The sequence below is a fragment of the Hippoglossus stenolepis genome, chromosome 10, assembly GCF_022539355.2.
Source record: "Hippoglossus stenolepis isolate QCI-W04-F060 chromosome 10, HSTE1.2, whole genome shotgun sequence".
NCBI lineage: Eukaryota > Metazoa > Chordata > Actinopteri > Pleuronectiformes > Pleuronectidae > Hippoglossus > Hippoglossus stenolepis.
In genome coordinates this window covers 22,695,465-22,715,333 of record NC_061492.1, presented here as the reverse complement: position 1 = coordinate 22,715,333, position 19,869 = coordinate 22,695,465, and the positions used below count along the sequence as shown (strand labels likewise).

Here is a 19,869-nt window from a genome sequence, read left to right as displayed (position 1 = left end):
TCTGTTAATATGTAATAGCATTTAAAGGATATAACAATTTTGTTTGTCAAAATAGACAGCTTTGTCTGTATTTTGTAATTAATACTGCCAGTTATTCATATTTAATTTAGTTTTTTGACACAACTTATATACAAAATACATTAAAGAAATATTAAGGAAGAAACCAGTAATGGCTTCTTTGAAAACCTCACTCAAATGTAACCAAAATAAATACAACATTTGTAAATTTTTAGTTAAGGTTTATATTGGTACAAAAATAAAATCTGGACACAAATTAGTATAGCTGAAAAATAAGAGGGAAGAATATATGCTTTAAAAACAATACTTACAAGTTGGATGTGGTTTTAAGACTTGTCGTCCAATGAAAAGTAAGTCCCACCCATCTCTTTCTGAATAACCTTCATGATTGGCTAATATAAAAGTCAGTTTCTTTCGCTGTCCTGGCAACGTTCTCCGACACGGAAGTTGTCATCGGCGCGAAAGACTAACATCCGAAGCTCAAAGCGGAAGAAAACAAGTGTCAGTTACCGGACTTAGTCCACAGCTGAGGGGATGGAACCCACCTGTGTGTCTGTAGTGTGTCTGTAGTGTGTCTGTGTCGGTGGTCATGCAGCGGAGTAAAGCGTCTGTGAGTGTGGAGGTGAAGCAGGTGATCGCAGCTCTGTGCAGACTGCTGGCGGCCACCGGGCTGGACTCGGTCCCAGCACCTGAGACCTTCAGACGGGCCAAATTCAGTGGTGGACCCGAGGTGGTACGTTTCTGTTTCTGTTGTCACTGCTGGGATAACTATTCCTCTTATACTGTACCTCTAAGCGCAATTTAAAGATACTTCTACTGGCGTTTTTGCTACTCTTCCACAATTAGGAGAGAGTTATTCTACTTTTGACTAAACTACATTTCTACTAGCAACTACTAGTTATTCTGCAGAAAATAATTTTAAATTCAAAAATATATAATCACTTTATATGCAACAAACTGTACACACATTTATATAATGTTACGTTATAGCCAAAGTCATGATAATAGACTGGTATAGTATGGATGTCTTCCTGATCCACTAGTCATATTTAATTCTGCTGATGATTTCTAGGAAGGTCAGTTTTGGAAGCTCCTCGCCACCATCCTCCAGAGAACTGGTGTTGTGTCCTCTGAAGACAGCTCACAGCTAAGAGGAGGTCAGTAACATGTTGTTAGTCTATTATTAACACTATTTGTCCTGGACTGAAGTGATATCCATGTCATCTGGATTGGTTCAGTTTGAAAACACAGTTTGTTTGTGCAAACTCTTTATTGACTCGTGTTAAGTGAAAATAACATGACATGTGATTTATTATATACAATTTATTAATATGATTGAATGGAAATTGTAACCATATTAACATGTGAAATGACCAAACTCATACTCCGAACATTGAGATGTGTTCTTCAGACAAAATGTAAAACCAAATCTGATGTGGCTAAAGGAAGCCGAAAGCCACTTCGTCTTGATGTTACAACTACTCAGTCATGGAAACCATACCCAAGGAAATAGTTCAGCCAGCATTAACAAGTCAGACACATGGGTTTTAAACTCAGAACACGTAGATTTACTTACACATGTTTCTAAAATAAAGATTAAGCATTTTGATATTAAGTTTAAAATAAATACAATTAAGAGCTTTGCAGAGAGGGTCGATTAGAGGGGTGGGATGTACCAGTTGTGTATTTTCAAAGTAATGCCTGCTCTGGCTTGCATTTACAGGATAACCAGCCCTAGCTTTAAGACAAGAGGGACTTACCAGGCTTTTTTGACCAACCTTGATGTAATTATCTTTATCTGTAGAAAAAAAAAATATACATCAAATTTTATTTGTATAGCCCATATTCACAAATCACAATTTGTCTCCTAGGACTTTAACAAGGTGTGACATCCTCTGCCCTTAACCCTCAACAAGAGTAAGGAAAAACTACTAAAAAACCCTTTTAACAGGGAAAAAAGAAGGTAGAAACCTCAGAGAGAGCCACATGTGAGGGATCCCTCTCCCAGGACGGACACAAGTGCAATAGATACCACGTGTAACAGAGAACATCAGAAAGATAAGGGTATTTACAGCATTGGTTAGAATAAAACGTTTGTAGCATAATGGAAGGTCAATGAATTGATGGATTATTGCCAGTAATTGTAGAGTATCTGAGTAGAAATATTATATATCAAGCAGCTTTGTTGTAATCATAGTCCATGGTCAGGAGCCACCACGATCATCAAGATCGGATGCCACCATAGGCCACAATCACGATCCACTGCCGCCATCAGGATCCACCATCAGCTGCCACCTCGATCGTGGTCCACCACCACTATCAGATTCATGAATTTTCCTGTTCGGACTTTGTGACACTAAATAGAACAGTGCAGAGACGAATGCAGTGCTGCTCCCTAATCTTAACTGAGAAGCAATTGAGGGAAACTATTTAGAGTGACTGGCTGAGTTACAGTATGTGTTTTCCTCTGTGTGTAGACTCGGAGCACAGGAAGCTGGTGGCTGCAGGCCTCTGGCAGACTGGTTACCATGCTGACTGGATGTGTGGGAGGGAGGCGGGAGAAGATGAGGAGGGGAAGAGTTTGTCCAGCAGAGATCTTCTACTGGCACTGGGCTGGCTGCTAGCTAAAGGAACACTAGAGAAACTGCTGACACAGAGAGTCCAGCAACTGGACAAAACCCTACTCACATCTCTACCTGTAAGCAGAACTGTACTGTAACACCCTCATAGTATATCTGTAAACCTAAGTCTGTATTTACACATTTTTATACTTTTATATCCCAAATCTCCACCTCTGTGTGTTAGGTGAATACTCAGGTCTCTCATGAGCTCCAGTTAGACTTGACCTCCCTGCGGAGACTTCAGTGGCTCGTTGGCTATCTGAGACACCAGAGGCGGATCCTGCTGGCCATGATAGAAGAGCGAGCCCAGTTACTTCATGCTGTGAGAAAATCCTCTTTTCCAAGTTACTGCCCCTTTTTTTTTCAAGCAAAACATTGTTCAGATCATCACATTACCCACAGTCACAAACAATAGCCAATGTGCATTCAAGACCTTTTGACCTCAGTAACTTCAACTTCCTATATGACAGAATTACCTCATTAACAGTCTTCTGTCAGTGAATTCCTTTGGCCACATTTCTATCCAAGTTCTTTCATTCATAAAATCAAAAAAGTCATATTGACTCTCTCTTCTCAGGATAATGTTATATTGTGTGTTCGCAGTCCATAAGTCTTTACAATAAAGGGAATAAGCACCAAACCAAACAGTGTGGGCTTTAAAGGGTTAGTTATAATATCTATTAAAGGTACTGATCTAAAACTCTTAATTTCTCAGGTTTTTTCTGCCGGCCTCCCCTCAGCTGTATCTTCCTCCTCCGATTACAGTTCTACAGCACTGAAGGATGTAAGTGTGGTTTGTTTGTTGTGAAAAGATTTATAACTAATACTATGCTCTTCCTTTAAATTGATTTATAGTCAGATACCTAAATATATATACGTGTGTACTTATTTTCCTTGAATTTACTTGTGTTTGGTATTTGTAATTGTGTATTTATTAAAACTAGTCCACGTAATATGTTTGAATAAATATCTGTCAGGTGACCAGAGCTTACTATTTAAAGCTATGGTTGCTAAATGTGAAAAAGATAGCTAGAACAGGCAACACTTTGAAAACATGCACATGGTGTATATAGGGACCGTGGGAAATGCTAACTAGCTTAGCCGCTTCCTGTGGACTTTTATGAATTTAACATTTGTACAGTGACATTGGAGTGGAGATTTCCAAATATCGCGATATATTTGTTTGAGGCCATATCGCCCAGCCCTAGATACCCCCCCTGCATCAGCCCTCTCATTAAAGCCAACTTTTTGGTGATTCCCTCGCTAATTTCTGGCTCTCGCCTTTGCCTCAGAATTGTCCAGCCAGTAACTTACAGCTGTACAACTAAATATGAATGTAGATATTTAAATGTTATTCTATTAAAGGTGATTTTGTTATGTTACTGTTACTAGTTGAAAGCTAATATTGTTTTTTGAGTGATTTCTTTTTATTATTAAACAATATGTTGATTTTCACGGCCATGAGTGAAAATCAACATTTTGTTCAATAATATAAAGAATTCACTTTTTCAAGCAGGTGTCTTTTAAAAGTGCCGTACTGTGTATCATAAGGTGTGTATTTCTTCTAGGACTGCGTTTGTATGAGGCATCTCTGTGACCTCCTGGAAACATACCTGAACTGGAAACAGGTGGAGAAAGTCTTTTGGACCTGGATGGTGAGTTAGACACATCAACAAAGGAAAACAAGAGCAGAACTCAACACAACAGTGGTTTTCTGACTTTGTGCATCGATTGGACAAAAAAATAGGTGCACATTCCTCTATATATCTTGATGAAACAAAATCATATAAAATTCAACATCAGCACTAAAGTGACTGGTTCACTGTCATGTTTTCTCTCATCACCCAGGCATAACCAGTTTCTCCACACAGTGTCCTACCATATGGTAGCCACGCGTGCCAGGAAATGTGATGCTAAGCTTGTGTGTGTGTGTGTGTGCGTGTGTTATGTGCAGGACAGTGTGGTGGACTGCCATCTGACAGAACCCGTTGTTAAGACGTCTGTACATACACCCCATGTGTGTCACCACAAAGACCAGGAACGAGTGGAATTGGACGACATGCTATCGAGACTGCCCACAGCACAGGTGTGAAACATGCACATACAGACACAAGCTGTTCATTCCTACACAGATCATTACCTAATGCGTTTGAACAGATCCTTGCTGAACACAGTTGCTGCTGAAAGTGAAAGCCTATTAAAGATACACACACAACTAGGGTGGGCAGGCATTGCCGTTTCTCAGATGCTCTGGTGTCATGATTGTCTACTCAGGAAGGCTTTGCTTGCTAGCATCCTCCATTTTCATGGCAAAACCACATAGTATTACTGTCGTACTTTACCTGTAGTTCAAGAGGGCATGCAACACTTCTAACTGCTTCAGACGGTCTGATGCTCTTCTAGTTTGTATATTTAGAAAGCAACAAACTTTTCTCCCACGTTCGAATGAATGTTCGAATTTCAAGTGACAACAGTATGTTGTATCTAATAAGGCATATTCAGTCTGAAGTAAGTGAAACCTGTAAAACTAAGGTATCTGTGTTTTTAAAAAAGATTCCACAATATTTTGGGAAACACGCCTGGTTTACTTTCCATGTCTCTGTGTTAAGTAGCTCTGGCCTAGTTTAGCAAAAAGAATGCAAAAGGACGGAAATATATATGTATACAGGGATCCAGACTTACTAAGGCTACTAGTTAGAGAGCGCTTAGTGCACTATGGCTGAGTTGGGGAATCTAGATATCGTTTTGGATTTTCTGGAGCAGTGGTGTTATGATTATGCAGCGGCAGGACATCGCTAAAACAATGAAGGTAGCTGAAAACATGAATATATTATGTTCAGTCTCTGCATCGATGCAGAGTCGCCCACGTCTGCATTGCGATGCATCTAAGAACCTGGAAATGTCCACACCTCTACTACCCTGCCTCCAAATCTCCTGCACAGAGCTGAGCACTAGAGCTGTGGACATGTCTCTTAGATGCATCGTGACGCGGACGTGAACTATGCTGAATAATAATAACATCGCTGCTTCAGGATCAGGCCAGACGCTCATTAAAGGTCCGGTCATCCTGTGTCAGAGTCTCTGTCGAAGTCTGCTTCCTCCTCACTCCTCAGCTGACTCGGCTCACTTTACACTTTAACAATAAACACTGTCACTGATCACAGGTTATTAGGACACGCACAGTGCCGATGTTTACTTTGTGTTTCTTTGATTTACTTAGGGTTCATGAGACACATGATTAAACCTGCTACACAACACGCTACTCACAGATTAGTGAGAAGAAAATGTTTTAACTTCATTGTTGCGGGAACAAAGGGCCCACCCCCTTTTATCCAGAAACATAAATGTGAATTCAGCCGTTTTTTATAGAGATGATGAGGATGAAAGGGCGTCAATTTCATAGTTATTTAATACATTTGGTCAGTGCATTAGTAAATTCAAATATTGCCGTCTATCTACTATTTTTATTTAAATAATGGAGTTTTAAAATACATTGCATTTAGTTAAAAGGGTGTGTGTTAACATTATCTAGGACAGCCGGGCCTTCATCATTTGTGCGTACGCATGGTCTGAGGAAGTTCTAAATTTGTTCGCAGAGCAGTAGTAGTAAGAACATATTAATGAATCACAGATCTGTGCGTCAAATGTTCATATGCACGGTTTAAGCACAGATTTGTGCGTTCGCACTGTTTGCGTTTGTGTTATAATGTACAATGTTATAATCATATAATGATAGTTGTGTGCTCCTACGCTGTGTAATGTTTGTCCAGAAAGGACCGCGGAGGTGTAGAGAGGAAACTGAGGACAGAGGAGGAGAGAGGTTGCAGAATGGACTGGACACCTCCTCTCTCTTATGTCGCCCCTCGCAGGCCTACAGAGTCAGGCTCCAGGTTGAGAGGCCGCTCAGCGACCACATCTCCACAGCCGAGAGGCTCCATGACAGCACCAAGGCTCCCGACACGTTCCCAGCATCTCAGGCTGCACAGCTGCTTCTTAAGACGGAGGCTCTGCTGCTGGAGCGGAGGGACAGGCAGAGACTGGCCAACAGGATGCAGCTGCAGGAAATGATTGGTGAACTGGAGGGACTGGTGTTGATACCACCATAGACTTTTAGTTTTCATCGAATGTTTAGATTTTGCGATCGTAAATGAGACACTGTTGACAAATTGACAAGGACCTGTCTATGAGATATGTTTTTCAGTAATGATCATTTATCTTTTGGTGCTGCAATCTTGTGCTGGAGATGATCCAGGGAATAGTTCCACATTATCATGAACCAGCTGATCAATTTATCAGATAAATACACATCAGTGTAATCTGACCTTCCTAAAAAGACAGATTATCTTTGAATAAACATTGTTTTGTACGTTGGTAGTGAAACTTCGTGAAAATTTGCTAACATGGATTTATGGCAGCTAGCAGGGGATCATCCAGATGTTTTGGCTTCCCTTTTGGAGAGATGTCATGTCATCCATCTTTCTATTGTAATTGGAGGAAACAGCTGGCCTGGCTCTGTCCAAGATTGAAACAATATGGCAGCAAAAACTTCTGAAGGTCACTAAATCTCATGTATCTCAATTGTTTAATAAAACAGGAATGTAAATGTCAAAGTTTTTTAGTGGGAGTATATATGGATGCACAGGTTTTGTTATAGCCATCCCAAAATAAAAGACCTGAGTTTTACAGTGAAAATAGTGAGTTTTAAGGATATTGGCAGGTGTTTTAATCTGCTTAAAGGTTAGGTCCAGTCTAGGTTAGACTCACTCTCGATTATGATCTGTGGATCGCGTATCAGAGATCGTAATGGTGGATCCAGTATGGCGTATTCTGTATCGTGCTGGCTGATCGTGATAATAATAGCGGATCCTGTATCATGTTGGCATCTGATACTGGTGGTGGACCACGATGGTGGCAGCTGATGGTGGATCCTAATGGCAGCAGTGGACAATGACTGTGGACTATAGTGGCATCCGATCTTGATGGTGGATCATGATCGTGGTGGCTGCTGACCATAGACTATGATTGCAGCAGGACTGCTTGATATATAATATTTCTCCTCAGATACTCGACCATTACTGACAATAATCCATCAATTCATTGACCTTCAGTTATGCTTCAAAATGTTTAACCATTATCAATGCTGCTAAAACCTTTATCTTGATGTTCTCCTTTACACTTGAAATCTATTGCACTTGTGTCCGTCCTGGGAGAGGGATCCCTCACATGTGGCTCTCTCTGAGGTTTCTACCTTCTTTTTACCCTGTTAAAAGGGTTTTTTAGTAGTTTTTCCTTACTCTTGTTGAGGGTTAAGGGCAGAGGATGTCACACCTTGTTAGAGCCCTATGAGACAAATTGTGATTTGTAAATATGGGCTATACAAATAAAATTTGATTGATTGATTGACTCAGAAAGAACAGAAACGTAACATTTACAGTAAGTTAAGTTTAAGCCTAAATGATATCTTCCTACGAAGTGTGTTCAAAGACCCTTGGACACACCATTGTGTGGCGACGTCCCCAACTTAGCCACTTCCAGTGGGTATTTAGGCTTAAAGCACAGTGTAAATGACCGAGTCGAATATGATTGTCGGGGCTTCTAGACACCTGGATGAAAACTACACGAGCAGTATGGAGGCATGTTATGTTTTTTCTCTGGTTTTATTACGTCTGAAGGAGGACTCACCATTGACTTCAAAAGTATCTGATTCTGCTCCAACAAAGTTTACCCCTGAAACTCCATAAGTGTTTCGTGGACTCATACACTTCACCCACCTTTCCATCGGCATAGTGGTGTGTAGATAATGAGTGAATTTCCATTTTTCGGTGAACTATCCCTAACTAGCCCAGCACTGATAAAACTTTAGTCCACGCCCACCTGTTGTGGGCCTCACCTCGGTCTCACCTTGAGTATAAATTGGGCTGAAACGGGAGATTCGCTCCCTTTTCTCTTCAACCAGCCTAGAAGAAGCCAACGCGATGTCATCCTGCGGATCCAGAATTTGCCCGGCCTGCCAGACGAGGCCCATCATGCCCTTCGACCTGCGCGGCCTCTGTGAGTCTTGCCTAGGACCGGAGTACGCCGGCGACGCGCTTACCCTCCAAGCAGTGTACCCCTACTGCCAGCTCCCCGCCGCCCATGCTTCACTCCGCGGGTCGCTTCTTGTTCTCCCCCTCCCGTCGGAGTGGCCGGAGCTTGCTAACGATGTGCTTGACGCACGCCCTGGGGTGTCCATCTCATCCACCACTTCCCTACCGACCGTAGGTTCTCTTCTCCGTGTGCTACCGGGGATTATTGCGAAGGCTGCCGCCTCCAAGAACCTGCCTGTTCCTCCGGCACAGGCTCCCGCTTCGGCCCGACGCCACCCTGTCTGGCCCCGCTTCCCTGCCATCAAAGCCTACCAGTCCGCAGCGGCAGCGGAGCCAGGGAAGCTGAAGGCGCCGGTCTCTACCTACGCTCCCATCACTAAGGTGGAGGACTTTTCGGAGCATGGCTTCCCTCCCGTACCCCCCCTGGAACCCTGCCTGTCTGCGATGTTTGGGTTCAGTGTCAACCCGCTCGGAGGACGGCGACCTACTCCACTCTCCGCCAGGGACCAGACGATAACGACACTTTCAGACCAGTCTCACCAGTGCGCTGTGCAGGCATCGGCAGCGGCGAACAACATTGCTTTACTAGCATCCTATTTGTCCAAGCTGGCCATCGAGCCTGAGGTCCTGACGTCCGAACGGGCAGAGGAACTCTGTCACGCCACCAGCACAATCCTCACCCTGTGCACATCTGTCGCCGTCGCCACCTCACGCATCGCAGCATGGCAGACGGTGATCCACCGGCAGGTCTGGCTGGGTGTCTTTCCACTGCCCAATGATTTAAAGAAGGAGCTCCTGAATGCCCCCATCAGTCCGGACGGGCTGTTCGGGCCCCGCCACCAGTCTGCTGTCGACTATATGACGTCAGAGGAGGCAGAAAGGATCAGAATGCACATGGCCCGGTCCCGACCTTCCACGCGCCCTCAACGCTATGACGATCACCAGCGCCGGTACCGCCGGGCTCACCGACAGAGGCAGAGACGTCCAGATGCGGCAGCGCCTCGCCCACCTGCTCCTCCTGCCTCTCTCCCAGCTGCACAGCAGGCACCAAGATGGGGGAACTGAAACCGCCGCGTGGCCTGGTCCTGGCCAAACCCCCCCCCCCAGGAGCCACCGAGGAAGCAGGGCGGAGACAATGACTGGTTTGGGAGGGGTGTTGTATGTCAAACCAGTGTTTTTGTTATGTTACCTGTTTTGAAATAAAACACAAACATCTTCCACAGAAGAGCAGTACATCCTAAACAGTCTGTCCCCGAGTTGGCTGACTGCCGCAACTGTTACACCCCCCACACTGTGTGAGCCGGCCGCCGGTAACCTCTCGGTTAACAGGCAGCGCGGACTCACGGCACTAAGTCAGTACATCTCCACTGTCACACAAACAGAGTGTCCCTCCACACACACTTGTTTTAACAACAAGTGTGATCATGAGCCCACGAGAGCCAGTGTTACGCCTCCTGTGGTCAACGCACACAAGCGCGGACAGAGGAGCCCCCCCCTCACTCCTCGGGGTGTGAGTCTGACCTCCCTTCACAGTCACGTTTATTAGCCGTCTCCTCGTCAACGGCGATTTCTTGATTCTGATTCCTCCGATCATTACGCACCGTCTTCCCGGCTTCTTCCGACTGTGAACCCGTGCGTAATGCTCTCTCCGGTGGCGGCCGCTCATCCCTTTCGGTCCGAGCCCCCCCATGGGTTGTTCCGGAGAGAGCTAAGGCCGCATCTACCAGAGCGTCTTACACATCCAAATGGTCCGCTTTGCAGCGCTGTGTGTGTAGAGAAGAACCTGGACCCCACTGCGTGCCCTCTGCATCTCATGCTTTATTTCCTCCAGCTACTGATGGATAGGAATTTGGCTTTCAGCACAGTTAAGTCTTACGCTGCTGCTATTTCTTCCTGTCACGAGGGTTTCGTGACAGATCAGTGTTCAGTCACCAGCTGAAGAAACGTTTCCTGAGAGGCGTAAGAAGAGACAGGCCGGTGTCACGTTCATTAGCCCCTTAGTGGGATTTAGAGCTGGTTTTACGCGCACTGGTAAAAGCCCCTTTTGATCCATTTGATCAGGTTCCCCCTAAGTTTCTGTCAGTCAAAACAGCTCTGCTGTTGGCTCTGACATCTGCAAAGAGAGTCAGTGATTTGCCTGCTCTGTCTGTGGCTGGTTATGCTTGTGGTACTGTACAGACTCAGTAAGGCATGGACTACATCGAGCCTCGCCTTTAACCCACTAGCAGTGGCCTTATAGGGCGAAGCCTATACTCATAGAATCTGGAGTTACAATACGTAACTAACGTTTTGAGTCAAACACAAGCTACAAGCATCAAAAACATTATTTACATCTTTATTCATTAAATTGAATAACATCAACTTATTTTCACATTTCTGAAGCGTTCATTTAGCAATAAATAACTTTACAACGAAAAGAACCTAAGCAATGATAATGCATCGGGTTTCTTTGACTTTAAATGTGTCCCGTCCCTTAATGGCTGGTATGTTGACTGACCGACCAATCACCCAGAGACGTGGTGTATCCCTTTTAAAAGGCATTTTGCCAGTGTACAGTTCAGACAGTTGTTTTTTTCTTTTTTAAGAGCTGTAAGGACTGAATGATCATGAAGAATTAACCACCAGTAGTTTCTGCATGTAGGAGTTGAGCCACTTCTGTCTCTCCATGGAGGTGAGGAGCTTGCTCTTCTCTCTGAAGGCAGCATCATCAGCAACCACCATGTTCCTCTTCACCATCCTGGCTCCCTGAGATGACCATTCAGCAGGCCACACCTTTCCCATCCTGTCACTACACAGATACATGACCAGGAGATTAGTGACCAGCAGGTATCACACAAATAAATTACCTCCAGAAAATATTCAGACCATTTCACTTTTTGGATACCTTATTTTCTTTCTTTTTTAGAAATTAAAAAATAAATTGTGCTCAATAACCCATTATTACAAACTAAACAAACCTCGTTAAAACTAAAACAAAAACCTAACCTTTTTAGAAGTATTTCCATTTTCATTTACAAGAGCAACCCAAACTGTTTAATGCAGAATTCCAAACTGCTGTTTGGTGAGACATAACTACTACTTGATTGGAGTCCAACTGTGGCTAACTGGACATAGTTTACAAAGGAAAAGGCCTGTATAAGGTCCCACAATCCAACTTTTTCCCAGCAGACATTTTCAACATGAAACAGTAATTAAAACAGATTAATAATCACATTAATAAAGATTATTTTGTATTTAGGTAAGAGTCTGCTGGAACACAATGTCCTCGCTAATTGGGGAAATGTTTGGAGCCAGGACCCCTTCTACAGTCGGCTGTCCAGTTAAACTGTGTAAACCAGTAACACGTGCCTTGCTTCAAGGAGACAAAGAGACCAATGGTCAGTCTGACCCACACTAGTTGGTCATGTTTTGACTATAAGAAAATGGACTCTTTAAAATGAACCATCAAGAAAAGTAGTTAGACACTCTGGGAAATGTGAAATTTGATTTCTTATTGAGAGTTAGATGAGAGCATTGTGTTACCATGCTCATGTATGTGTATGGAGCTCGGGACATGGTTAACTTAGTGTAGCATCAAGACTTGAAACGCAGGGAAACAAGTGTGTACTTTGTGACTTGTAAAGTTCACTGATGATCATGTGAAGTCTGAAGCATTCAAGAGTTACACATTTGAGTTGTTTTAGAAAAGTGCAAGTAGGTGTTTTGTTATTGTATTTCAAAGAAATTCTAAATTTACTTGAGTATTAACAGATGCAAATTTCAAAACAGTCGAAAGGTGAAATTAAAACAAAATAGCAATGAGAACATCACATATCGAAATAATGGATATGTCACTAATATATATTGTAATTTATTATAATATTTTGAATTTTTGTAATTATTTTTTTAGTGTGAACCTACAGTTTTAGTTTCATGACATAATAGATGTAAATGTCAGCACAAGAGTTTACAGACAGCTATATGAGCAGGAGACTATACCAATCCCATGAATAGAGTTGTGTACTGATCAGCCACATCAGTAAAACAAGTTATGTGTTGTTTCAAGTTGCAGATGATCACAGATTTTTTGTTTTTGACCAGTTGTTCATTAGTATCAATGTATGAGCATTATTTTATCATTGCTAACAGTGGTATTTGCCCTCACTATACAGTTACCCTGCCTCCGTCCTCTCTGGGTCAAAGAGCCACGCCTCCTTCACCAGTCCTGCCTTGCTGTCAGCTGCTGCTCGGAGGCTGGGCGCTGACAACATCTGAATGCTCCAGTCACGGAGAGAGATGGAAGGGTACAGGACGTCCCGGTCAGGTCGTTTCGTTTCCTCTGAATCCTCAGCACTTCTGGAATCAGATATAATGACACTGACTCATTTATGGGATGGTGCAAGTGCAGCAAAGAAAGTGCCATTTTAGTTGAATGCTGTAGAAAGTTTAACGTGCTTAATTCGCATTCTGTATGTTCCATTGTATTAGAAATATATAGATAAGTACTTCACAGAAAGACGAAAATAAATAAGAAAAGTTTTTGACTTTCATTCATGTATGCTGACGTATTACTATTAGTTACTTATTTAATCTTTTAGTTCAGCACTAGTTACTAGTTACCAATTACAGCTACAGTTTGATCTAGTGAGTAACAACCTGAGAGGTAGTCCAGGCTGAGGGAAGCCGGATGTCACCAAGGTCATACCCAAAATGCAAAGCAACAGGAAGGACATGCGGCATAGAGCGGCCTCTGATGGGGCTTCAGACATCCTAAAAAAGAAAGACAATTAGTAAATGTAATATTAACATCCTCTGAGCTGTGTCTTCATAATAAAGTGATTCTAAACACATACATAAGCTGCTGGTTTGACAGTTGTTTATGTTCGGCCAACTTGAGTTTTGCTGTTCCAACCTATAAGTAAAAATAATCAATTTATTATTTATATTGTAAATTTTCCAGCACCTTGAGTAGCCCATTTCTTTCACTCTGAATATTCTAGTCTGAATGGAAAAACTGAATAGAAATAGTTGAGTGTATTTTGTCTTATTTCATTTAATTCAAGTCAAACTGTGACATGATGAGTGTGCTGTATATTTAATTATTAAGTCTAGATATGGATTACAAACCTTTTTTAATCACAAATGAATAATAACAACTTAACCAAAAATAGACGATTTCTCATGCTGAAATGATGGATATGTCACTAACATATATTCTAATTAGTTCTGTTGTTTCAAATGTTTTACTGTGAAGCATGATTATTGATAAAGAACATGGTGCTGTTAAGTTTCTTTTTATGAAAATGAACAAAATGTTAACAGGTCAAAGAAAAAAAAAGATTTCAAAAATAATATAATAATACTTGCATAACATCACTTGCACAGTGTTCTTACATGTGTTGTTCCTTCTGTGACATGAGAGAATTAGTAAAAAAATGTCATACTCTTGACAAACAACTTTTTATTCGTCCTAAATGATAAATCAGATTCTCTTGAGGTGAAATGTGTCAATCAGTTCTATATGTCAGGACCTCTTAATTTTCCAAAATAAAGTGTCTTTTTTGCAGTGATAAAATAAACCAGCAAAAGGTTATTCTCCAAACAAGCAAAGTAACAAAGAGTTTTTCAACCTTGGGATTGATACACATACAATTATATTCAAATACGAGTTAGTTTCTATACATATTATATTTGACACATTAACAGTATAGAGTCAGAAATCATAAAAAGATGTCGTCACATCTGTTTTCCACTCGATGCTTTTGAAAAAAAGACACCATCAGGTTGCTCATCTATCTTTTGGACCTAAATGGGCCAGAAATGTTCATCCGGCCCTAACGACCCACAATATGAACGCTGCTCCTAGCAGCTCAGGTTTGTTTCTGATTGGTTTAAACATTTTTAAGAACCAGCAACAGATTTCGTAAAGACATTGTGTTCCAATACAGAGCCTGAAATGACCAACAACTGTTGAAGGTCTATAATTTATACATGAAGTTCATGCTTAACTGGAACCATACTCTAGCATTCATCATCACAGAAAGAACATTTTTAGTCTTCTGTATGTCTTCTACAAAATCTTACATATCTTCTTGAGTCACTCAAAATAAACAATTTACGGACAGTCCAACATGCCTGAAGTAAAATTGGCTTCTTGGCAAGCTGTTGCTTGTACAGATTTGTATACAGTTTGTCCATATGCAGTGAGCGTGCTGGTGTCTTACCTTATCTTCTCTGATGAACGCGTTGATCTGTTTGTAAATTGTTTGCACCAGCGATCAGCCAATCTGAGTTGAACTTCAGAGGTTAGAGGTCAGCCGTCATCCAAACCCAGAACCACCAACTAAGGAAGAAACCAACCACAACAGCAGGAATTACTCTCTCCAGCCAGGTACTTTATTTTTTTGTGGCTCCCTTTGCACCATTTATTTCTAATTTCTGAACTTTGGATAGAAGACAATCTTCTCGATCTTTTTTCAGTTGCTGCTGTGTTGTATGTATATCCACAGTGGTTATAAAAAACATCCAGTTCCTCACCTTACCCACTTATATACCCTGGACTGTGTGTTAGCCCCCGTCCCCCAAACCCACCCACACATATATACAAGCTCACACACCCCTCACCAGATCAGACAAACTTTGAGTTTGCATTTGAGTGTGCGAGAGGAAAACCTTCGAGGAAGCGTTGTTAGCTTGTTAGTGTCCCGTTTCAGAGACTCTTGGTCATTGTGCTGTGGTAGAGAGCCTGGCAGCTTATTACTGAAAATCATTATTGTGTGTGTGTGTGTGTGTGTGTGTGTGTGTGTGTGTGTGTGTGTGTGTGTGTGTGTGCGTGTGTGTGCGTGCGTGCGTGCGTGCGTGTGTGTGTGCGTGCGTGCGTGTGTGTGTGTGTGTATGTTCATTCATTACCTGTGTGAGCTCTCGGGACTATAATCCACTTTGTCTGCGCAGAAAACAAATATCAATACAGATTCAGGAAGACATAATCTCAATGTATGAAGCATTAAAATATATAATGTATGAAAAGTTAATTTATGATCTTGGTAGGGAAATGGGACATGGGTGGGAAAAAAAGAACATGTCAAATGTTGGCGTGGATCTGTACAAAGGTGCAGATCCAGGAATTTGTATCACTTTCTTTGGCATGACGAGAGTGTGTTTCTTCTTTTTCTGAGGTTTTACCAATTTCCCAGGGAATAGTTTATGGATCTGAATGAAAAAAATCTGGCATATTTAATGGACTATTAATGAGTGTGTACTAGTTAGGGGACAGTGGAAACACGACACTGATGTATTGTCACATTTTAATTTGGATTTTGCGTTTTATGCATCCAGTTGCTTATTTTTGTTTGTGTCACTCTCCTGTTTGTTCTGGTTTGGTCTTCATCGACCTCTTAGAAAAATGGCTGCTGAATCCTCCACTGTATCCTCCAGCTATTTACCAACTTCTGCTGTGCTTTGTCTTCTGTTTGGTTCGGAGCAGGTGGTGTACACCCCCTCCCCAGTAATAATTACAGCCAAATGTACATATGGTTGTAAATTAAATACAGTCAATAGTATCTTTGTTTTTCTAAAGTTAAATTGATCATTGTGAACTCTGATTATTTTAAAATGTCTAAATAGGTTTGAGTCAAATATATTTTTACTAATTGGTTTGATTGAAACATGCACTCGCCAACATAGGCCTATTAAGGAAGAATATGATGAGGGAAAATAATTCAAGTTATGGGGAGATAAAGACCCCTTAAAACCTTATAAAATATAAGCCAGTAATGACAAAGACAAGTTTTCTCTTTTCAATCACCATATTTTAGCAAAATCTTTTGGTTTCGATTTTTACAATTTGGTATCGTTAAAAGAAAATATGAGCTATTAGCAGATGATGTTCGCTACATCCCCGAATGAAAAGACACTGGAGTAGTATATTTGGATCTCATATGTTTGTTATTTGGTTCGTATGTTTGTTTTTTAGCAAAACTATACATCAACTCTACTGGACAGATTACCATGTAACTTGGTGGAAGGATGCGATATTAGCCAGGGAAGAACCCTTTGAATATTGGTGAAGAGTTTTCACCTTTTCCCAGATCTCCGAGTGAATTTGAAAAAAAAAGCATGTTTAGGGAACTGATATCTATGAGTGTGTGGAATTTTGTGCAGCTTGAATAAATTTAACTGCACTATTGTAGTTTTCAGAACTTCTATCTGCAGTGTACACCAGAGATAATGAAATCCTTGGTGAGTAGAAGTCACACTGCGTGACTTTGTTTCGACTGAATGATGTGACCCTGAGAAGATGGCCGCTGCAGACTGTGGCATCATGTTATCGGTTGTCTGTCCACCTCACCCATTCCCATCACATCATACCTCAGGGACGCCTCAATGGAATTTCTCCAAATTTGAAACGTTCACTTGGACTTAACACACATGTATGCAGCCGTCACCTTTTGTGTAAGGCATACACAGTGAGGGTTTTGACTTTTTCCTGCTTAATGTTCCCATCTATTACAGATCACGCCCTGTAATTTTGTAAAGCTAAAACGCCCATGCGGATGTTCAATTAAATCACGAAGGACCACAGGGAATATTTCGTCCTCCTTTGTGATTGTGAGGAGGAAACGCCTGTAAAACGGTGCAGCAGGATTCAACAGTGTTTTATTTTGTAAAGGACCTTTACATTCAACACTACAATTTTATAAAGATATATTCAAAGCAGTTTTGAGCAGCTCTTCAGGGCGTCTCCATTCTAAGTTACACCTATACAATGCTCTGATTGGCTCGGTTGTTTTAACAGTGGGGGGGAACAGCAGTCAGTGAACACAACAGATCTGTTTGATTAGATATCTGTGATTTTGTTTTGACACCAGGGGCCTGTACTATGAAGAGAGATCAACATTACCAGGATATGTTTTCATTATCTGGCTTCACTTAACCTAGTATGTGCCGTACTGATGAGCTGTACTATGAAGCTGTTCATCCTCTGTGTCAGTTCACTTGCATTTCTTATCCAGCTACTAGCATGTTGACGTGGCAGAGGAGGAGTCATTAGTAATGTTATAGTTAACCATGAATAAAGTTCTTAATATAATATTAAAATAAATGCTGACACCTGCTGGTCAGGTCGGTAAAAGCGACAAACAAAACTCACAAATGTGAAACGGTAATGATCATCATATGACAATGAAATAGCAGATCTGGATTTCTATCTTTAAAATATAAGGTAAAATGTAAATAAACAGAGGAATTTTATTAAAATTATTACTAACAGTATTTCTTTTACCATAATGTTCATTTATAATCATGGAAATATTGAATAGTGAGTGCATGATTTTATTAAGGACATACGAGTTTTTATTTCTCATGTTATTTTGATCTGAAGTGATAGAATAAAACAGTAATAGCATTAACATTGTCAGGTATTATTTCTTAAAATGTATCCTCTGAAGTAAGACAGGGCTGCAGAGTAAAAACATCCTCGAGAAAACAGTTTTTAAAAATGTTCTCTTGCTTCTCTGTGGCAGATTGACACTTGTTTAGTGGAAGGAGGCCATAACTGCTCATGAAGATACTTTGTTCGTCATAATCGAGAAATTCTCAATCTCCAAACTTCAGCTTTACAGGAAGTGATTAAAAAAAATTGGAAGTGTCCATTGACGTGTGTATATTTGATACTTTGCCCCGGGGTCATTATTCACGGTCTTCATGCGCGGATGCCTCCTGAAATGGAAACAAGATAAAAGGTGTAGTGGAGCTTGTGCAGTTTGTGAGCACACAGGAAGCTTGTTACCATTTAAGGACCTCATTATGGTTCATGTTGGAAATGATGCTGCCCGGACAGGAAGCAGCTGGTCCTAACAATGGCTCTGCCACACTCGGATTTTAAAAAGCCTAACAAGCTTCAGACACAAAGCCTGAGTCACCTCACACTTCGTATGTCCTCATCAGAAACACTGTCGGCGCACGTCTCCGCCCTCAGCAGCGTTTCTACATGATTTAAAATCAATGAGAGAATTCCGGAGTGAATCATTGTGTTTCTGACACATTATTTCTGAGCTGGTTTCTGTTATGTTAGGTACTTCTTATCATACTGGTGTACGTTCAAGTGTTCATGTTTCCAGTAAGTTTGGTTTTAATTTGTTATTTGATGCTATAGCAACTGTTTGAAACATCATGATTGACAGCTGAGACTGAACCGTGATTAGTCGAGCATGTGTATCGGCAGGTTCTCAATATTTCTCTCCACTCCATGATAACCAATGCGTAGACTCTGGCTCCAAATGATGTGCAATATGGCGACAGTAATCAGAATAGTTTAGCTTCATTTTCATACAATGGCAGGAAGTGGAGACACTTCATCCATCTTTTATATGGGGGGGTACTTGTCCTTATTCCTTTCTGATTTCATTTCAGAGTCACCCCTGTTTTTGCAGCCTCAATGAAGTGAATGATGCAAATGTGGATTGAGGGCACACTTTCTCTCCTTCGAAGGCATTCATGATGTTGTACTTGGTTGTACAGTGTGTACACCAAGCGTTCTTGTCAAGGATGAGCACAGAGAGTTTGAGGGGAAAATAATGTAATTCTTATTCACCTCTGCACCCTTTGTCAGTTGCTGCATGATGGTGTCAGTTTGTCGGTTGTAGAAAAACATAAAAACTGGAGATGGAATGTTCCATCATGTTAGCCGCTGTCTGTTGATTTCCACAAACACTGTATTTGAAGCATGTGGGTTGTTTGTATCATTCTTGTGACTGTTTTTCATTCTTGTTTATATTGTAGATTTTGATTTCCTTAGCATTAATTTAATTTCACATGTATCCCAGAGATGCCCCATAATTCATGTCTGAATTCACAATGACACTTTCATGTTAAGACTTCTCCCTCTGGTATTTATTTCCGATTCTGCTCAGCTAATTAAAATAAACCTAAAACATTTGACTTTTCTTCCGTATATTTTTCTCTCTCCCACATTGTCATGCTCCTTTTTGTGACATGATATTGTCTCTTTGACATTTTATAATCGCATAATCCTCCTCTGTACCTTTTTTAGGATGCCACAATTTTACGATGTTTTGATAAGTTATAAATGCTTTTTTTCTGGTTGCTAAGTCATTTACTAATACTTCATTTAGCAATTGTAAGTCATTGATTATGAATCATTTTCA

The 19,869-nt window shown here is 41.2% G+C and overlaps 2 protein-coding genes across 2 annotated transcripts; one reads left to right on the top strand and one right to left on the bottom strand.

Annotated features, from left to right (window-relative positions):
* The first annotated feature begins 220 nt into the window (after nucleotides 1-220).
* On the top strand, nucleotides 221-7,249 carry tedc1 (tubulin epsilon and delta complex 1). Its single transcript, XM_035169098.2, has 8 exons — nucleotides 221-751; nucleotides 1,091-1,175; nucleotides 2,496-2,716; nucleotides 2,824-2,961; nucleotides 3,355-3,423; nucleotides 4,208-4,294; nucleotides 4,594-4,725; nucleotides 6,410-7,249. Exons 1-8 carry the CDS (start codon nucleotides 608-610, stop codon nucleotides 6,743-6,745), a joined length of 1,212 nt encoding a protein of 403 aa, XP_035024989.1. The 5' UTR covers nucleotides 221-607; the 3' UTR covers nucleotides 6,746-7,249.
* A 4,026-nt stretch (nucleotides 7,250-11,275) lies between these two features.
* Nucleotides 11,276-13,851, bottom strand: pth2 (parathyroid hormone 2). Its single transcript, XM_047341715.1, has 3 exons — nucleotides 13,361-13,851; nucleotides 12,881-13,060; nucleotides 11,276-11,507 (listed from the first exon to the last, which is right to left on the bottom strand). Exons 1-3 carry the CDS (start codon nucleotides 13,471-13,473, stop codon nucleotides 11,330-11,332), a joined length of 471 nt encoding a protein of 156 aa, XP_047197671.1. The 5' UTR covers nucleotides 13,474-13,851; the 3' UTR covers nucleotides 11,276-11,329.
* Nucleotides 13,852-19,869: the final 6,018 nt, after the last annotated feature.

What these genes read in the sequence shown, in the direction of transcription:
- tedc1 (XM_035169098.2), top strand. Translation starts at nt 608, where the DNA reads ATGCAGCGGAGTAAAGCGTCTGTGAGTGTGGAGGTGAAGCAGGTGATC. An exon ending in AAGTCTTTTGGACCTGGATG is followed by an intron (nt 4,295 to 4,593) that starts GTGAGTTAGACA and finishes TGTTATGTGCAG; the next exon opens with GACAGTGTGGTGGACTGCCA. An exon ending in CGAGACTGCCCACAGCACAG is followed by an intron (nt 4,726 to 6,409) that starts GTGTGAAACATG and finishes ATGTTTGTCCAG; the next exon opens with AAAGGACCGCGGAGGTGTAG.
- pth2 (XM_047341715.1), bottom strand. Translation starts at nt 13,473, where the DNA reads ATGTCTGAAGCCCCATCAGAGGCCGCTCTATGCCGCATGTCCTTCCTG. An exon ending in CAGCCTGGACTACCTCTCAG is followed by an intron (nt 13,061 to 13,360) that starts GTTGTTACTCAC and finishes ATCTGATTCCAG; the next exon opens with AAGTGCTGAGGATTCAGAGG. An exon ending in CCAGAGAGGACGGAGGCAGG is followed by an intron (nt 11,508 to 12,880) that starts GTAACTGTATAG and finishes GTGTAGTGACAG; the next exon opens with GATGGGAAAGGTGTGGCCTG.